The sequence below is a fragment of the Phaenicophaeus curvirostris genome, chromosome 1, assembly GCF_032191515.1.
Source record: "Phaenicophaeus curvirostris isolate KB17595 chromosome 1, BPBGC_Pcur_1.0, whole genome shotgun sequence".
Taxonomy (NCBI): domain Eukaryota; kingdom Metazoa; phylum Chordata; class Aves; order Cuculiformes; family Cuculidae; genus Phaenicophaeus; species Phaenicophaeus curvirostris.
The window spans coordinates 156,308,568-156,326,856 of record NC_091392.1 but is presented as its reverse complement, the minus strand read 5'-3'; the positions used below and the strand labels follow the sequence as shown (position 1 = coordinate 156,326,856).

Genomic DNA, 18,289 nt, shown 5'->3' with positions numbered 1-18,289 from the left:
ATCTGGGAATGTGACATCTCTGTCTTTCAAAGCAAAGGGTTAAACACAATGGATAATTTTCTGCTAAAATTTGAGTTTCGTCAGAAAGCAGCAGTCTTTCAAAATACTAAGCCCAAACCGTCTGTTCAAATCCAAAGCAAATGGAGCTGCATTAGGAAACTGGGGGTTCAATAGAGAGAACATAAATGGAAGGAAGGATGTCAACTGACAAGGTGAGCAGAGGCAATTGAAAAAAAGGGATGTACACGTTCTTGCACAGAGCCCCAAAATGGGAGAGAGAAGAAAGAAATATAAATCAATTGGATAACTTCAGAATTGGGGATTTTATTTCAGTTCCTTTCGGCTACCAATCCAATTAACTGTTACCATTAATTAGATAGGTAGCCAAAAGAAACATAGAAATAAAACTATTGCACCTCTGCAAATCTGACTCTTCCTTCCTAATTTTGACACTATCCCAATTGAAAGAGTGCTGCAGGGAAGGTCTCCCCCACAGAAAAAATTAAATTAGAGCCCTTCAGTGTTAGTTCGTGCTTTGCTACATTTCAAATGCACATGTACTTTTTTGATTAGGATATCTTCCCTAGGAGGTTGGTTCAACTCTCTACAATCATTGCCCTGGCCTCATTTGTAACATGCTTTTCCATTCAGTCCAAAACCCGTTTCGTTCCTCAAGTGGACCTTTTTAATAACGTGCATGTTACAAGAATTCAACCCAGCTTTGCTGCATGGAGGTGGTTTCATGGAATTAGGTATGGGTAAGTTAAAAACGGTGCTTAAGAAGAAGAGCAAAAGGGATGTTTATCTACTCTCTCCTTTTCTTGCCTGTGAGCCATCTCTCTAGTTGTTATAGGTTACTCCAATGTAATAGCAGACAAGATTATTTACATTTCTTAGTGAGACACAGAAATAAAATAAAATAAAATAAAATAAAATAAAATAAAATAAAATAAAATAAAATAAAATAAAATAAAATAAAATACTAGCAATGTATGACTCAATCCTCGGTAGGGGGAGGAGTGACTGAGGAGGTTTATTTTTGATGAGTGGTTACACTGTGGTTTTGTCGTCCTGAAGTGAATTTGCCCAGCTTGAAAGTGTTGCCAAGAACTTCTTCATATTTGTTCTGTGTGATGTTTTGCACAATGCTGCAATAGACTGCCACTGTGTAAAATAAATCTCCCAAGCATCTGTGCTCCTTATATTGGTTTTAATTACAGAGAAGTGTCTCTTCCGAACTAGGTTTCTGCTAGGGATTCTGCTCATACGGTTGTCAGTGAGAGCTCATATGCCTGTTCGGACCCCTGGCTCATACAGACTTCTGGTGGCTGCAGTACCACTGACAGGATGAATAAGTTTAAACTTACACTGTGCTTGTAAGCTTTTTCTTGTAGCCACCCCAGGGCTCAGTCTGGGAGGCTGTAGGTACTGTAAGAATTGAGGAGGTGATTACTAGCAGATCATTCATAGCTTAGGATGTTTTTTGATCTGCTTGTCTCAGTGCTTAGTATTTCCCCGCAGTCAAAGCAGACTAGGAAGGACCTTCTGATTTAACCATCTTTGCTAATGTGGCATCGTCTGCCAGAGATAGACCAGGGGAGTGCTCACATAAGGAGCTCTGCTAGCAGCTGGCTGTGATTAACCTTGTCAGCGGCTGTAGAGATTAGCATGTGCAGCCTTGAGTTTTAAACATTACTATCTTTATTTTAGGGTGCTTACGAATGCTTATTGACCAATATATTGTTAAATGCACCTTGTCCGGACAGATCTTAAATCTGAGGGTATGGCTACGTGAAAAAGTTAGGAGGGTGAGGGTCTAGATGTACAGCGTGGCAGCTGTTGGCATAAATACTTTCGCAGCGTAGTATGAAAGGGAGGTTGCGTGAGGGGTAATAAAGACACAGGCAGTTTCTGTGGAGTAGCTGACATGCTGTAAATCACACTCTGATTTTTTTGTGCAGTTTACTTTGAAGTACAAGTGACGCTTCAGTAATGATGAGCACAGCATAGCAGGTGTACTTCTGTGTATGCCCACATGGCTTACACTGGACAACAAAATCCTGGCCGTCTGATTCCTGTTAGGTCCCTGACGCTGTTTGCACTGGCTATGAACATGGCCCTCTGAAGAACACAATGTATTAAAATAAATAAATAAATGTGTATACTGAGAGCTGTTTCACATTCATGTCAATTTTCAGTGGCCTGTAGTCAATTGGACCAAAACTACAAATAGATTCCTCTAAATACTGAAGAGCATAGTCCTTTCATTTGATGCCAAACTGAAAGTGGGATTTTGACAATATGCAGAGCAGCTGCGTTTTTATTTTAAGTATCAATGTATTTTTTATGGTTTTTCTTTATATCCTTAATACAATACTTAATATCACTGACATTTACAGAGAAACAATTGAACTTTTGTTTTCACAACTCAGTGTGTCTGTGTTCTCCATTCAGCATTTTCTTTCTGAAATGTAGTGTAACTGTTCAGAACTATTTTTCCTTTTGTTTCACTGATATAATTTAGAATGCTAGACATTTTATCATTTATTGTAACAGATTTGCTTAAATTAGGCTGTATTTTGAATAATAACCACTGTATAAATGTTAATTAGTTTATATACAATAGTACAATAATGAATTGTTGGATAAAATTGTTAAATCGGAAAATAGAAGTAGAAATTTTAGATTAGGCAGCATAAGTTGCTCCTTGCAGTATACTTTTTTTTTAGTATTTTCTGTATTTTTGATCGAGTGTGGACAGCGCTGCTTTTTCTGAGCTTTGTCTCTCTAACTGTTAGAGAGTTTCTCCTTGCTCTTCCATGTAATGTTTCCTGTGCTTGATGTCATTCCAGCAGTCATTACTGCACACATCTGAGTCTAAGGCAGTTGGTAATTGCCCTCGGTGTCTGTACGTATACTCATGAAGGTTTTGATGTTTCTTCCTCCTTTCTGCACCCCGATCACTTCACCAGACTGTATTGTACATGGTTGTTCCTTGTAAATCCTTCCTCATCAATCAGTATCTCCAACCTCTATTAATTTTATGTTGCACTTCTCTGAACTCTTTCCAGTGTGTTGATTTCTTTCTGGAAATGTAGCAATTAGAAGGGAATGTAGGAAATAACAAATTCTGCTAGATCAGATCTGTGTAGAGGGTTACTCCCACCACCTTCACTGATACGATTGATTAGTGTGCACTGTTTTCCCTAAGAATTCTTTACCTGGAGACAGTGTATTAAAAAAAAGAGCTTGCTGTTCAAGTAGTATTTAATCCTCACTAATTATGTTGTCTTTCATTTATTACTGGCCCTACTTTTTCCCAAGTGTTGGTTTCATATGAAGTATTTGTTGGTCATAATCCCTTCAGATTAAAGTTAGCAATCATTTATTTTGCATTTTCTCTGCATCTTTTTTCTGAAAGCATTATTTTTTTCACATCACATACAGGTTGTGATTTTTCTTTTGGAACATACAGAAGCCTGAATTGCATCTTCTTATTATTCACTGTTTCTCCTGTTTGGAAATGAATTGCAGCTTGCTTACGTGGCCTTGTAGTTTCAGTACTTGTATCCTCTCTGTTGAAGCTAAGGAGGCATGAATGCAGTTTATAACCCTTGTACTAGTTTTGGCTTTAGAATGTGACTGCTTTGAAGTACTTCACCTTAACCATGAACCAAAATCCGTTTCATTTATTTAAAATGGGAATATAGCTCATACATTTTTCCCAGTATGCTTTATGGGAGTCCTCCTTCGGATTGAGAAGTAGGTGCATGTCTGAAATTATTTGTCTAACACCACCCAGCTAACCAGTTTTAATATAAAAATTAGCACTCTTGAATAACACTACTTAATACACCAAACCATTTTATCTTGTTTACACAATAAACCACCACATGTTAAGGGAAATTCTTTCACCTTTGAATATGATCCAAGAAATTGTTTGGTATCCGAATGTCACCTGAATCCAAACTGATTTGAGTGGAGGTTTTTTCCTCGCAAAAGAATGTTAATTATAAAGAAGTTTTATTTGGTGCTTGAACTACTATAAATCCTGTGATGTTGTAAAACTGTTGCTTGACATATTAATTTATCCTGAAAAGCTCAAGATTTAATTGTACAAGCTTGGCTTGTTCTGTAGGTTGGAATAGTGGGAAGAACTGGAGCTGGGAAAAGCTCTCTGATAGCAGCCCTGTTTCGTTTGGCGGAACCCGATGGAAGGATTTGGATTGATAAGTACTTGACATCAGAACTAGGACTCCATGACTTGCGGAAGAAAATTTCAATTATACCTCAGGTAAGAGAATGACTTGTCTGCTATAAAAATTTTCAATATAATCCTGCAATATTTGAAATGCTTTGCAGGGTTATGTTCCCCCTATATGCAGTAGACATAGAAAATTCAGCAAGGTTTTATTCTTACCTGAGTCAGGTCTTCATTATTTTAAGATAATCCGAATCATCTTTTGGGGACTGGAACATTTTATTCATGGTTTTGTCTCCTGTCTGTCCCCCTGGAGTATTTATGTGTAGGTGTTAGCGGTATGCTGTCCTTATGCTCTAAGAAAGAGCAGAGAAAATCTAACAGGAGTACACCAAGCTTCAGCAGTCCTCTGAAGTCACTTAATCCTTTAGCTACAATTTCTGCCTGGTGCATTGCCTGAAGCTTCCTTGGTAAAGGACTTTGAGGGACCACTTTAACCTCTCTAGTCACCTCTGTACAAACTGACTGAGGCTAGTCCTAGAAAGAGCAAACATGTCAACTACAAATGAGCTACCAGCCTCTCCATCTTTTGGAGAAGGGTGGACATGAGGAGAACAGAAGAACAGTGGGTCATTGTTGTCCTTAAACAAAAACTTGGTGAAGTTTAGCAGCTTGAGTGCAGGCAATAAAACTAAGACAGTGTTGTGCATAGCCTCATCTGTGGTGCTGGAGCAGAAGAAGGGGTGATCCAAGAAGTCCAGTATGTCACAGGTCTTCTCATCTATAATCTTACTTTCCAATGACATATTGAATGAGAAAAGGGTCATGTATAACCTCAAAACTTCCTGAGAGCAGAACTTGTATAGGTTGCTGTGTTTCGTGAGAGCTCTGGTCTCTTCCATGATTGTTTGTTCTCCACTGAAGGAGGAGAAAGGGGGAACAGCTGATACGCTGCAAATGCAAAGTGATGATTTTGGCAAATAATTTGTCTGGGATGTACTAGCAGGTAGATAGAGCTAGAGCAGTAGACTGGAAACCAGAGAAATTTGTTTACCATTTTCGGTATTAATTCTCAGATCTCTGTATTTTATTACAGAAGCTGTATTTAGAGTCCTCACACCATCTTTGTGTCTGAATGTTTGCTAGCCTGTTGGCAGGCTGGCATTCAGAGTGTATTACTGTCTTTATACTGCCAGTTGGATGAAAATGGTAGTGAACAGTGATTCTAAGCTTCTCTTGATTACCTGCTTTTTTTTCTTCCTTTCCTAAGGATAGGAGTCAGAGAAAAGAAATAGGTATGCTATTATAAAAGAAAAAAAAAAAAGGGAAGGAAGAAGAAAAGAGACACTCCCCCAGCAACTGGATTGTTGCCAAATGCAGGATGTCTTTTGTTTCTGCATACTGGAGGCTTTGTTATTGCATAGCAGAGGCACTCACTGGAACTAGTCATCTTTTGTATTTGAAAAGGACTTTACCTGGATTGAAGTTCTATTTTTTTGTTTATATGCAGCATTCTTTTCTCCTCAAAGTAGGTGATCATCAGTTCATTCAAGGTCTACTGCTTTTTCAAAGCCTTGCCCATAGCTATTTTGGGTGATTTCTAGGTTTGGAAGAATTCAACCCAGTTGAATAAAATCAAGTACCGAGACAGGAAAACTGCTGGTCAGATACAGTTTCTACATGTCGAGTGATGCAGATGTGCAGAGTTCTCTGCATTTAATTATACATGAGTTTCTTGCATACAGTAGTCTGTTTACATGGTTGTAAAACTATTTTAATCCAGTTGAGTAATATGACTTTTATCAAATTTATATGATGGGTTTTCATTGTGGTCACAAATGGTTTTAAGCATCCAAAGGCTAGCAGATAACATTTATTTTCCACATAAGGGAAGACTTGTTTCCACTAAAAATAAGCAAAACTGTGGAGTGATAGTAATAAGAAGAGGAGGGTTTGGAATAATGTTTGTACTGTGGTAAACTGAGTGACAGGCATTGTCGTATAGTGTGTTAATAGTAGTGTCAATAATAGAAATAGTAGTGTAGTATCAGGTAGTTATTTTGCAGCAAATATCTTCATAATTACATGGGAAGCTAAGAAACCAGAGGGAGAGATGCTTATTAAAATTATAACATAAAACATGCTAAACAGAACCATTCCTAGAGAGTGATGAAGCGAGACTGAAGCTTTCTTATATGTAAGTTTAAATGCCTACCTGGAGAAATAAAACTGTGCTTAGGCTTCTAATTGCTTGCTTGGATGGAGTTGTGTGAAGGCTGTGTTTGTAAATCTTTCCTATGCAAATGCCGTCTGCCTCCCTGACTGCAAGCATTTTTACAACAATTATTTACAGGTTTGTCTTATTACTTTCCTCTCATAAACCAGACTATTTTAAATAATAATCTGTGTCAGAAATTATAATTAAAAAATATCCTTATCTTCTGTTGCAGTACGTGTCTGTTGTTAGGACTTTTATAATAGTTATGAACCCTTAATAAATTCAGCCTCTTATTTTGCCAACCTATAAAAATGAATTGAAAAGGAAAATAAACGTAACAATACCTTCAAAACACACCAAATGTTGTATTAAAATATGTATTGTTAAACAAATTGCTTTCTAGATGTTTTTGAAGAAAAATGTTCTTCAAGCTATTAAAGTTTTCATTAAATTCTTTTGTTCATTCAACAGGTTTTTAGTGACATATTTTGCCTAATGCAACAGATACTTTCAAATAATTGGCATGTTATGTCAAGTAAAGCATACATTCTTTTACACTGCTTGTGGCACGTTCTCTCTTTGTTAATCCTTTTGTACCACTCAGAGTGGTTTAGAAATAAAGACACAATAAAAGGGTTAAGGTTTCAGTTCTCTTCTGACTTGCCGCAGCCCTTTGGAGCTGAGCATTGCGAGGGTTAGATGGGTTTAAGTCATGACAGAGGTTAATCTTGGAGTAAGCTGAAGTTATCAATATAAGTTTGGACTATTTCCTAGGGGAGAAAAAAAGAAAATATTTTGCATAAGCTTCCTCCGATCTAAAGAACGCTGACAACATGATGAATGGTCTCCATTTATGATTATCACCATTACAGCTTTTGACTTGTTGTTGTCTTTATGGGTGGTATTAAGAGGAGTTTAGCCCTAAAGTCGTGTCAGTGCATGAGTCTCAGGTTTGGCAACTCATATTGGTGAGCACTGATTTGTTGCTTGAGGAGTTTTGGACCAAAAGTTGTCTTCCCACTTCTCAAACACTGCATTTTCCAGTGCGAATTCTTGTTTGCCAGTTTGATTAATGATCTGTTATTGGCCTGAAAGGAAACTGATGTGAAAGAAAACCTGCTTCAACCGCTGGTAAACTCACATTGATACCTGAATGGGAGAAGGTACTAATTTGACTCCCTGGTGTATTTTGGGTTAGAACTTTGCTCAGCAGTGCTCCAGTTCTAAGTAAGCTTGCTTCGGTGCTGTGGCAGTATAAATTAACTTCAGTGTGTAATAGATTTAAACATCACGTTGAAATGATGAAAGCTGTGTTTCTTATGGGTTCTGGTGGTAAATTTGAAGAGCTTTCAATGTATGAAATGAAAAAAAACCCACCCACAACCATATTGAAGAGCAAGACCAGAAAGATACTGCAAGGCCTTTGATTACCCTCTGGTTTGTGTAGTTCAAAAACAAATTTTCAAAACTGCCCAAATGTTTAATTAGGAGTGTGAGCATATTGACAGTGATAGATGTTGGTTTTCATTAACAATATCGGGGGATAGCAATGATTTCATGTAAGAATGTATATATATAGCTTGTGGCATTAAAGCAGTGGCATGTAAATCCCCATTTGAGTACCAACATAACTGTGTACAGCAATTTGCAAACAGACCTGTCCTGTTTGGTAAGTTATCTTCATACAGACTTGTTGAACACTTGCCTCCCTCGGCAACCCCCAGCTTTAAACATGCTATTGTGAAATACTCCTTTGCATTTCATAAAAGATAGCTTGTTGTTGGCTATTTCAGTGCTATTGTTGATATAGGTTAGTTCTGATTATTATTATTAAATTACCTGTTGCGATATGAAACCTGTTTATAATGGAATGCTAATTTTACTGGGTTTTAGGAGCCTGTTTTATTCACTGGAACTATGAGGAAAAATTTAGATCCTTTCAATGAATACACAGATGAAGAGCTGTGGAATGCCTTGGAAGAGGTAACATTAAATACAATAACGTACATCTGATATTTAAAAGCCAAATAGCACTATAGTGTTTATGTTCATTAGGTTTTAGATGTTTTCACCAGGTTTGATAAGGGCATAGCTGTCGAAGGAAGAAGCTACATCATTGTGTACATGTTTTTATATGTGTGCATTTCGCATATGTGTGTAGACATGTATATAGTTTTATAAGTCTTTTATGAAAAAATTATCCCTTGGGATGATGCTTTGCTTACATTTTGATTCATATCTCAGTTTTAATGAACATTAATAGATTCTTAACAATGCACTTTAATGTTTTTAGAATTCTAATAACTGACACACTGTGCAATCTAACTTGGCACTTACTCGTTTTGTGTCAGAATATAAAAGGTAAACCTTGCATACTTATTGTGTCATCAGACACACAATAGCTGATTTTAAAGGGAGTTAGTCATCCTACAATATGTTGACATGTCAACAGGTGCAGCTGAAGGAGGTTGTGGAAGATCTGCCTAATAAAATGGAGACGCAGCTGGCAGAATCTGGGTCTAATTTTAGTGTTGGTCAAAGACAACTGGTGTGTCTTGCCAGAGCAGTTCTAAAAAAAAATCGGATCCTTATCATTGATGAAGCAACAGCAAATGTGGACCCAAGGTAAAAACAAAAATCTGTCGTGGTAAGATGAGCTGGGTTTTGTTTTAATATGATCACATGTGCTGTAGAGATGAACTTAATTAGTTTGCATTTCTTGCAGTTTGTGTTGCTATTTGATGTTTTCCATAGTAGCACCATAATTTGTCTATTCAAAATGGAGCGGTCAAGTTTTGGATACTGAACAGGTGATATAAATTAGTCAAAATACCTCTAATTTCATTGTGTTCCATAGAGTAGGAGAATTAATATTCAAATGTTATTTGTCCTGCAGCCATTGACAGGAATACAAGAACCCCCTTGGAAAAGCGAATCAGTGACATCAGAATAGCCATGAAACAAGTTTAGTTCTGTTGATTTCAAGACAAAATGTGTCTTGGAAATAAATATCTAAATAAATAATTTCCCCCTGCCCAATCTGTGCTCCCCCTAGACCAAATCTAGAAAGATGGAAAATAGTTATAAGCAAAACCAGATACTTCTGGTTATGTGATGCTATCCTTTCAGATGGCTCAGGTGGTGGTGTAATAAGCTACAGATAAAGTAGGATGAGATGGGAAAAGGTAAGCTATGCTAAACGCCCCAGGAATTGTAAAACATATTCGGAGATGTTTAAAGCTACAGGAGGGACTCATTTATCGTTCATTATTTCGTCTTGTATAACTCAGGCTGGCAGAATGTTCCTGAATTCATTCCTGTTTGAACTAGAGTGTACTTCTAGAAGAACATCCAACCTCAATAGAAAAAAAATTCAATGACAACCCTTGTTAAATTGTTCCAATAGCTAAGTACCCCCACTGTTAATTTTTTAAACATTTGAAACACTGGTGGAAAAATTTTGGAAACAATACTGTAAACGTACTGCATCAATTAGTCTAGGCTGAATATATAGTTCCAAAAACTATGGCTTGAGGGAGAACTCGAAAGTCCAAAGAGGACAATAACACAGCAAGTCCCTCAAACAGATGCATTAAGGATTTTGTATGTCATCTGGGCGTGACTCATTTTTGTAACATCTTGGGGGAGAAGTGGTGCCACTAGAGTAGCTTTGCAGTTCAGCTGACAGTGAATTTCTAAAACCTTTAGAGAAGTGCATTCTCTTCCCAGAGGTTCTCTCCTTTTTTTTTCTTTCTTTCATTTTTAATATTAGTTTATTTTTGGCTGAGCACTGATAGATTAACTGTGATTAATCATAGCTGTGGAAATTTAATGCCGTCTTACTCATGCTCCCTGTTTTGGCATCTTACATGTGTGTGTTCTCAACTTGCGCTATCCATTTAATTGATCTTGATTAGTGTGTGCTGCAATATATATTATAATAAGGTAAATGTTTGTTTGTATCAACTCTCAGCATAACAATACAAATAATAACTTGGAACTTCTTTGAATTCAGTTTGCATTACAGTCATTATTACCTTTTCCTTAATGTGTTGCTATAACTAGAGCTGAGTATTTTTCAACTGTGCAATCTGATAGGACACTTATATCAGGAAATGGTGATGTGGGCTGCTTAACTGAGCAGTTAAGGAGGCATTTTTGATATGTAAGGAAAACCTCCTGCTCTTCTGATACACAACCCCCAGATCTGGTATCCTTGTCTGTAGCCTGGCAGCAAGCACACATCGTATCAGGCACCTGGGACAGGAAACCATGGAGAGCTGCCGCCGGCTCTGAAGATGTTATTTCTTTTTTTGTTTTGTTTTTCTGGCTCTTGATCTCTTTTGTCTCAGCCGCTGCTGTAACAGTGTCCCTTCACTAGTTCAGCCTGGAAGCAAATGTGACAAGGAGAGTTTTGGGATGTGATGAGGAAAAGGAAGGGTGAGGCAGCACGAGGGAGTAGATACGACAGCAGGCTGAGGTGTGCAATGTACCTTCCCCAGGGCTGAGGGACTCCCTGCCATGTTTCTCCCACTCACCTAGGCCATTCTTGTCTGCTTCTGAGTAAAGCTGAGCAAAAGAGTAGAAGTTTATCCTTCTCCCTCCTCTTTACACCTTCCAGTTCCCATATGTCCCCTTATTATTATCCCCCTTGCTTCTTGTAGACCAACTGCTCTGTGTGCTGCAAGGATGTCGGTGCCATCATGAGGCAGAGAAAGAATTTCCTATAAAGAAGGTTGCCCTAAGTCCAGACCACTTGCACATTTTAAGTAGTGACTGACAGATGTTTAATTTGATCTTAGCTTCTTGGTACTGAAGCTGGCATTCTCACCTGAAGAACAGGGTTATTTTAAAGCAGTTGAACCATTCTGGAAAGTTTATGAACTCTGAAGCAGAAGAGCTGAAAATCTTTCTGTAGTTACTTTGGGGATATATTGAAACAAAATCCTTAGTAACTGAGACTCATTTTAAATAATGAGTAAGTTGAACTTAATTAAGCTTTCTGTGCACTGACTACAGTATTATACATTAACTCCTATTTTTACTGCTAATAGAGGACAAAACTTTTTGGAACCACTCCACTGCCACATTTTTTCATTGGTTGTTCATTGAGTCTGATAAAAACAGGAGTTGCATATAGTTCAGTTCATTAGCCAGCTTAACTTTTTAAGGTTTCATTACATCTAGCTGCTATCTGTAACCATTTCTCTTCTGGAGAAATTATCCAAAGTCACTCAGGAATTGTGTAGTATAAGATACGCTTCCAGGAAAATCCTAGGAGGGTGTTTGACATGAAGATAATGACTTAGACAGTGTTCCTGTCAGCAGATTGGTTGCTTCTTATTCAGGTCATATTTATTCTTGCTCTTTAGATAGTTTTCTTTTAAACAGTCAACGAATTCAGGTTACGCCACATAGTGGGTTGCTGTGAAACTTGGTTGTTAGATCCTCGACCCGTGGTGCCACTGGGACAGCTACAACACCATTTTGTGCCTTCTTATTATACTGTTCCTTGTGCTGGGGAATATCATGGTTCCTATTTTCATATAATCAGATCAGGGTTGGGCTTTTGTCATCCAGCCACCCTGATTTTGGTATCAAGTTGCATCTTTGGTTTCTAATGTGCCTGAAAGGTGATGGGGTTTGATCCACTGAGGTGGGTGATGGAATCACTCGGTACTTGCCTCACAAGTTTCTCACTGTGTGTAGGCACCACAAAGGGTCCATTTGTGCCCGGAAAAAGAGAAAAAATGCTGCTTCCTTTGGGAATTTTCTAGAGGGTGGACAGCTCTAACTGGCACGTCGTATAGTCTCTACACGCTGTCAGCACATAAATCTGTACATGGATCCTTTTCTCAGTCTTTTAGATTTTCTTGCCTTTCCTACCTTCTTTCCAAGATTCTTCTGAAGGTTACTACTGATGGTTCTTTTGCCCGCAACTCCAAAAACTATACTCCCAAGACCTACCATGAACCTTAGACAGGATCTGATCAAGTCCTTATGAGCAGACATGCCTTCATGAGATTTCATACTGTGATATTTGAAGAGCTATTAGATCTGTTTCCAATTACTTTGTAGTCTCATTTTAGAATATTTGTCACACCCACAATATGACCAGCAGTATCTTATTGAGGATGAGCTTATATTCAAGAAATACCTGTTTAAGATAGTAGGTTGATAGTATCTATCTAAGAATGAGAAATGGTTTCTATTGTAAATGTAGGAAGAGATGTTGTGTAACAAATGCACATAATAAAGGAAGATATAATAAAATGAATACAGAGGACAGGGATGTTCCACTATGAGATGTTCTCCTGAGATAACAGTAGGAGTAACCTCAGAGTTAAAGTCATTTTGAGCTCTTTAGAAAGTTGTTTTCAGTGTTCCTGAGCAAGCTATGATTCTCTGCTCTGTAGTAGCTTTGCAAAAAACATCACCTTGAGCTTGACTATAAGGAAAGAAAAAAGTTTTTTTACATAATTCTAGGGAGTATTGAACCTTTTGTTTCACTCTCCTAACCATTGCAGAGAACATATCCCATTGCCTATATAAGCCTCTTCATTACTGACAGTTTTGATGTATGGCCCCAGTTTGTTGTTGGTTTTTTTTTTATTTTTACTTTTGAAAGTAGGAATAGTCAGGTCGTTGAGACGTTGCTGGAGGACAGCAAAAAAAGATAGATACATTAATACTGGGGTGAAAGCATTGATGCTGCTGTGATATGGGACATTCAGGATAAACACCTTCCTTTTCTTAAGACAACTGTTAACACAGAAGAGTAGAGTCTGGCTCTGTCCTGACTTGTCCTCCCATCTCTTGCCCTGCTTGTGTACTGGCTTTGGTTCAAAAGGAGGAGTTGAGGAACACCTGCTTCCCACCATGTTCGTAAGCTTTTTTGTAGGAGTGTGGCCCAGAACTCTGTTCTCTAAACTCTGTCAAGAATTTAAAATATTTCTGTCCCCAGTTGAAGATGACAGACAGCATGCGTGGGAACTCTTACTTAACTGTTTATGTTTTCTCTCTAATTTGTCCGGCCATCAGCATGGATCTGTCTGTTCCTTTGTCATGCTGATTGCTTAAACGTAATTTGTGACAGAAGTTGTTCAGTCTTTAAGAGCATGAGCTTGTGCTTTCTGCTATGGAGACTTAATGGTTACTCTGTTCTCTTAAGTCGTCCTGTTCTTCCAGTATTGTCTTGTGCTCTTTTTATTGTTAGTGCCTCCCAACATAGTAGCATCAGAACAATTCTTTTTGCCTAATTTACAAAGTGATACCAAATATTTATCATGTGCAGACAGTTCTACTTCTCTCTGAAAAATAATGATTTGTCAGAACATGTGTTGCATGAATTTTTGTTGTATTTTATTTGTTTTTCCTCTTCTGACACTTTGAAGAGTTAAGGCTTTGCAAGATTCTAATTGAAGCTAACATGGCTGCCTGAATATGCCAGTTTATCCAGATATCTCCTTTGTATTGTTTAAACTCTGCACACAGCATTTATTATTCTCGAATCATATATAAAAGTACAGTTTTATGTTATTAGAATTTTAAAAATCTTGCCCATGCCTTTAAGTGCATGACTTCTAGGCTAGAGCTTCATCCATCTCCAGACAGTTTATTTTGAGCAATTTGTGTCATCTTTCTATCTGGGAATGACAAATTGAATTTCTGTAGCTGCATTCCCACACTACGTTTTTCTTCATTGTCACCTTTCATGGGTTTTTTGAAGGCTGATGGGCAACATGTGAGTATTCATGTGGCCTCGCTTTCTGCCCAGATTGGGAGCCAAGGCTTCCTATGCAATATGGGCTGTCAGGTGCCTCTAGAGGGCATTCATTATCTGAGGGTGCCCTGATTCAGGTGCCCTGATTCACCTTCCAGCCATGCCTTTCCCCTTTCATTGACTAAAGAGAACTCTAGATTTCCACATTTAAGCCTGACTGCTGTGCTTTGTTAGGTGATGCCAAAGCTTCCTTCTCTTGTACAGTTAGTTACTTGAATAATCTCCAGTTTTAACATTATTGCACCTCTTTTGCTTTAATGCTTGTTTATACAGTTTAAGAACATTTTAGTGTCTTATGTATCTTTTGGTTTAATTTAATTTCCTTTTCAGGGTTCTTGGCTTTATTTGTGACAGTTAGACACTGAAATACAGGATAAAAGTGATGTGTTCTAGCTTAGTTTTAATTCTTTACAAGTCTTATGTTTCTTCCTGATATACTTTTCTTAGGTGATTCATTCATACATTAGATTAAGACTCTCAACTTGAAAGCTTTTATCCCTTTCCTTGGGTTGTGTGTTCCAGTTAACACTCTTGATTGACGGAATAAGCCAAATTTTTATTTTCCTGCATTCAAGTTCTTGAGCCCGCCGTTTCCTCTATCAGATCCCCTTTTGCGGTCAAGATCAAGAACCTTAGTTATAGGCTGTCTTGTGTTTTTCTTTCGGTTGATTTGTAATGAAGGATATTTACTTTCACCAGCTTTTCTTCACTACTTGCACAAACTAAAGCTTAAAATAACATTGACTTTTTATTGCTGTAGTAATCTGTAGGAATATCTGATTGTACAGTATGTTCCTCTTTCTGCAATCAAAAGCCTGGGAAATTAGTCTCCTGAAATAAAAGCTATCGCTCTGCTTGCAATAAGGAGCTCTTTCCTCTTCAAGTATTAGAGGATAGATTTTTGAACATGTTTCATGATATGGCTCCAAGTTATCTAATGTAATGAGAGGAAGAAGCAGTTTAATGACTTCAGAAATATATTTCCTGCTGTACAGTCGTGTTTGATGAAGTTGTAAATCCAGCCTGCCAGTTTATCCATGCAAACATCTTATTTCTGTCTGCATTGCTTTTGCTGTGTTTCAGAACAGATGAATTCATTCAAAAGACAATACGTGAAAAGTTTGCTCACTGCACAGTGCTGACCATTGCACACCGCTTGAACACTATTATTGACAGTGACAGGATTATGGTAAGACAATTAACTGCTTACAATTCTTCTTTCTTTTTTTTTTTTTAACTGAAGAAGAGTAATGTTACTGATTCTTTAAGTTTTCATCCAAAAGCAGACAGAGGTTAAAGTTGTACTTGAGACTTATCCTAGTTATCGTGATCAGCTCGTAAAACTGTTTAAGTAATGACCTGAAAAGGCTTCTTGCACTGTCTGGCCCTGTGGTTTCCATCTGGCAGGGCATGAACCCATTGCAGGTGAGGCGCAGCGGCTGAGCTGAGCAAGTAAGCTCTACCAGCTCTAGGAGCCTGTGAAGACACACCTAAGAGGCTCTGGACAGAGTCAGCTGTATTTGGTCAGGTTTATTAATTCAGTCTCAGTGGGCTGGGGGAGGTAGCGACAATAGTTAGTGGTGTGGGATGTGTGAGGAGGAAGTGGTTCTGGGGCAGGAGACATGGAGGTAAAGGAGCATCAGCTGCCCTGGGGCAAGGGTGGTGATGGCAGAAGTGGAACTAGACTGGTGAGGTAATGGGCATGGCCAGCTTTCTAAAACAAGGTTCAGACAGAAAAGATGAAGCACTAACAATCTAGCAGCCTCTGCCATCTTTGTTCCTAATAGAGCATTGGTAGACTCTGCCACTGTGAAATACTCTCTGCTGCCTTGTCTGCCCCACAGTGTATAGTACACACTCAGAAATTTGGAAATACTTGCATATTACTTTCACAACGGCAGTGGTCTTCCCTAGGCTCTCGGAAAACTGGGCTGGTTTATGGCCTTGAAATGATGTGCAGCCTGCAGTTTTGCAATTTTCTGCAGTAGGAACAGGAGCTCTTTCCAAACACTTTTTTTCACAGCTGGTTAATGAAGTAACTGACGTAGTGGACAAACCGTGTTCGTGAGTGGAACTCAAATTTAACTGGGCTTCAAGCAGAAATTACCCTTCACCTCTTGGTGGTAACCTTAAAAAAATACTGCCTTCAAGTTCTGTTTTGCAAAAAGGAAAAAAAGAAAATTAAATGCAGCATATAAATTCTGTGGGTTTTTTTACTGGATGCTCAAAACATTTTAAAATCTGCGTTTGAGTTACAATGGTTGCTTCAAGTACACAATATGAAACAATTGGATCTACTAAGGTGAGTGGTGTTTTGAGGGGTAGAATAGAGTAGACTGTGAACTGGGTGATTATAGTTTACTTACAAAGAGGGAAACCAGAAGAACTGCCATAAGTAGTCATATAATTGCAAACATTTACTATATAATAAATATTTTCTTCACCGGTGAATACCTCCCCACAGGTCTAATGGATATGTTGGTGTTTCCTACGACTAAAGTGAACAAAAGACTTGTGAGGAAACAACTGTGACCTGATTAATAGCTGTGTGTGTATGTTAGCTGTCCAGAGGGGTTTCTGTGGGTTTTGGTTCATTAACTACCATTAACATGTTATGCACAGAATACTCTTTCCATGATGATGTTTTCCTAGTTTCACCTTCAGTATCATGCAGGTGGAATGAAAAATAGATATTTTATTTACTTTTTTTTTTTGCCAAAGATCATTGGAACAAAGCATAGAAATAGCTCTTCTCCCCAAACTGCTCAGTATTAGTGCCAATTCTATAGCTACTCCATAGCATTTGTAGAGACTATATTATTCCTAACCTTATGTTGTTTCAGTTTAGCCACTATTAAGATTTCTAGTTTGCTAGAAGTCCATTTATGTTCATACATTGTCTAATACAGTCATTTTCCAATGCCTTTAAAGTATTAAGGAGCAGTCTTGCAAGAAGATGTGCCTCTCAGTCTGCTGTCAGTACTAACTCTTAAATATTTTCCATCTTCGTACATTGTTCCATTTTGATCTTCTTACAGATTTATGTAATTTTTGAGGAAGAGAGAAGGGTGAGAAGCACAGGACAGAGAAAAGGAGGAAACTGATATGTGACTTCTCAGTAAACATGTTTTCTTGACATCCTTATTCAGTTATTGATTCTCTTTCTGGGCAAATCAGAAATATGATCACATATTTAGAATGATCAGAGTTACAGCAAATGCACTTTTGTTACACTTTCGATTACTTCATTTTACGCAGCATGTAACTCCTACTGCAAATATAGCAGAATTTAGGAAGAATAAGAAAAATGTTTGTTAAAAATGCGAGGAAAAAGAATATCCCTATAAAAGGCTAACTATTAATGAGTGCTGTTAGCAATAAAAACAGCATTCATGGTGTTTATCTAAATATCACAAAAATTGAAAATACTCAGCTAAAGAAAGCTTTCACTGTATTTTAGAAGTTGGTTAGTCGATAGTATGTTTTAGTAGTTCAGAAATTTAACTTGATGCAGAATCCTTTTTAAGAGTAAAAATGCACAGACTCAAGTGCATTGTTCTTCCATTAGCCAGTATTAATAAAAATCTTGGTTTTGATTATCGTTTAAATGAGACCTCTAGGTGCAATAATGCCTTTATTTATAACCCATCCCAAATTTCTGTTGTTTGCTGTCATGGTAAGTTTGTTAGAAAAAGAACAACAAAGATGGAACCTGAAAGTTGGAATAATAACAATCGTTTCTGACAGATAATCGGATAATCATGGAATCATAGAGTAGTTTCGGTTGGAAGGGACCTTAGAGATCATCTAGTTCCAACCCCCCTGCCATGGGAAGAGACACGTCCCACAAAAATGATGATAATGATGAGTAATTCTATTTTTCAAACAAATTTGAGCAAACTTGTTCAACTCTCTTAACTCAAACACAAAAGTCCAAGCCCATTCCTAAACAATTATGCATAACCTGAACATAAACTTTGCTTTCCCTCCCTTCCCATTGAATCAGATTGAAAGGAACTTCAAGACGTTTCTAGTCTAACCTCATGCTCAAAGCAGTGGCAGCATTAATTTCAGATCAGGTTGCTTG

The 18,289-nt window shown here is 37.8% G+C and overlaps 1 protein-coding gene across 1 annotated transcript in view; it reads left to right on the top strand.

Annotated features, from left to right (window-relative positions):
* ABCC4 (ATP binding cassette subfamily C member 4 (PEL blood group)) overlaps window positions 1-18,289 on the top strand; it is a 152,464-nt gene that overhangs the window by 112,795 nt on the left and 21,380 nt on the right. The window contains exons 26-29 of the mRNA XM_069879166.1: window positions 4,139-4,294; window positions 8,313-8,402; window positions 8,872-9,044; window positions 15,286-15,391. Coding sequence (XP_069735267.1) covers window positions 4,139-4,294; window positions 8,313-8,402; window positions 8,872-9,044; window positions 15,286-15,391 — 525 coding nt within the window. The remainder of the gene's footprint in view (window positions 1-4,138; window positions 4,295-8,312; window positions 8,403-8,871; window positions 9,045-15,285; window positions 15,392-18,289) is intronic.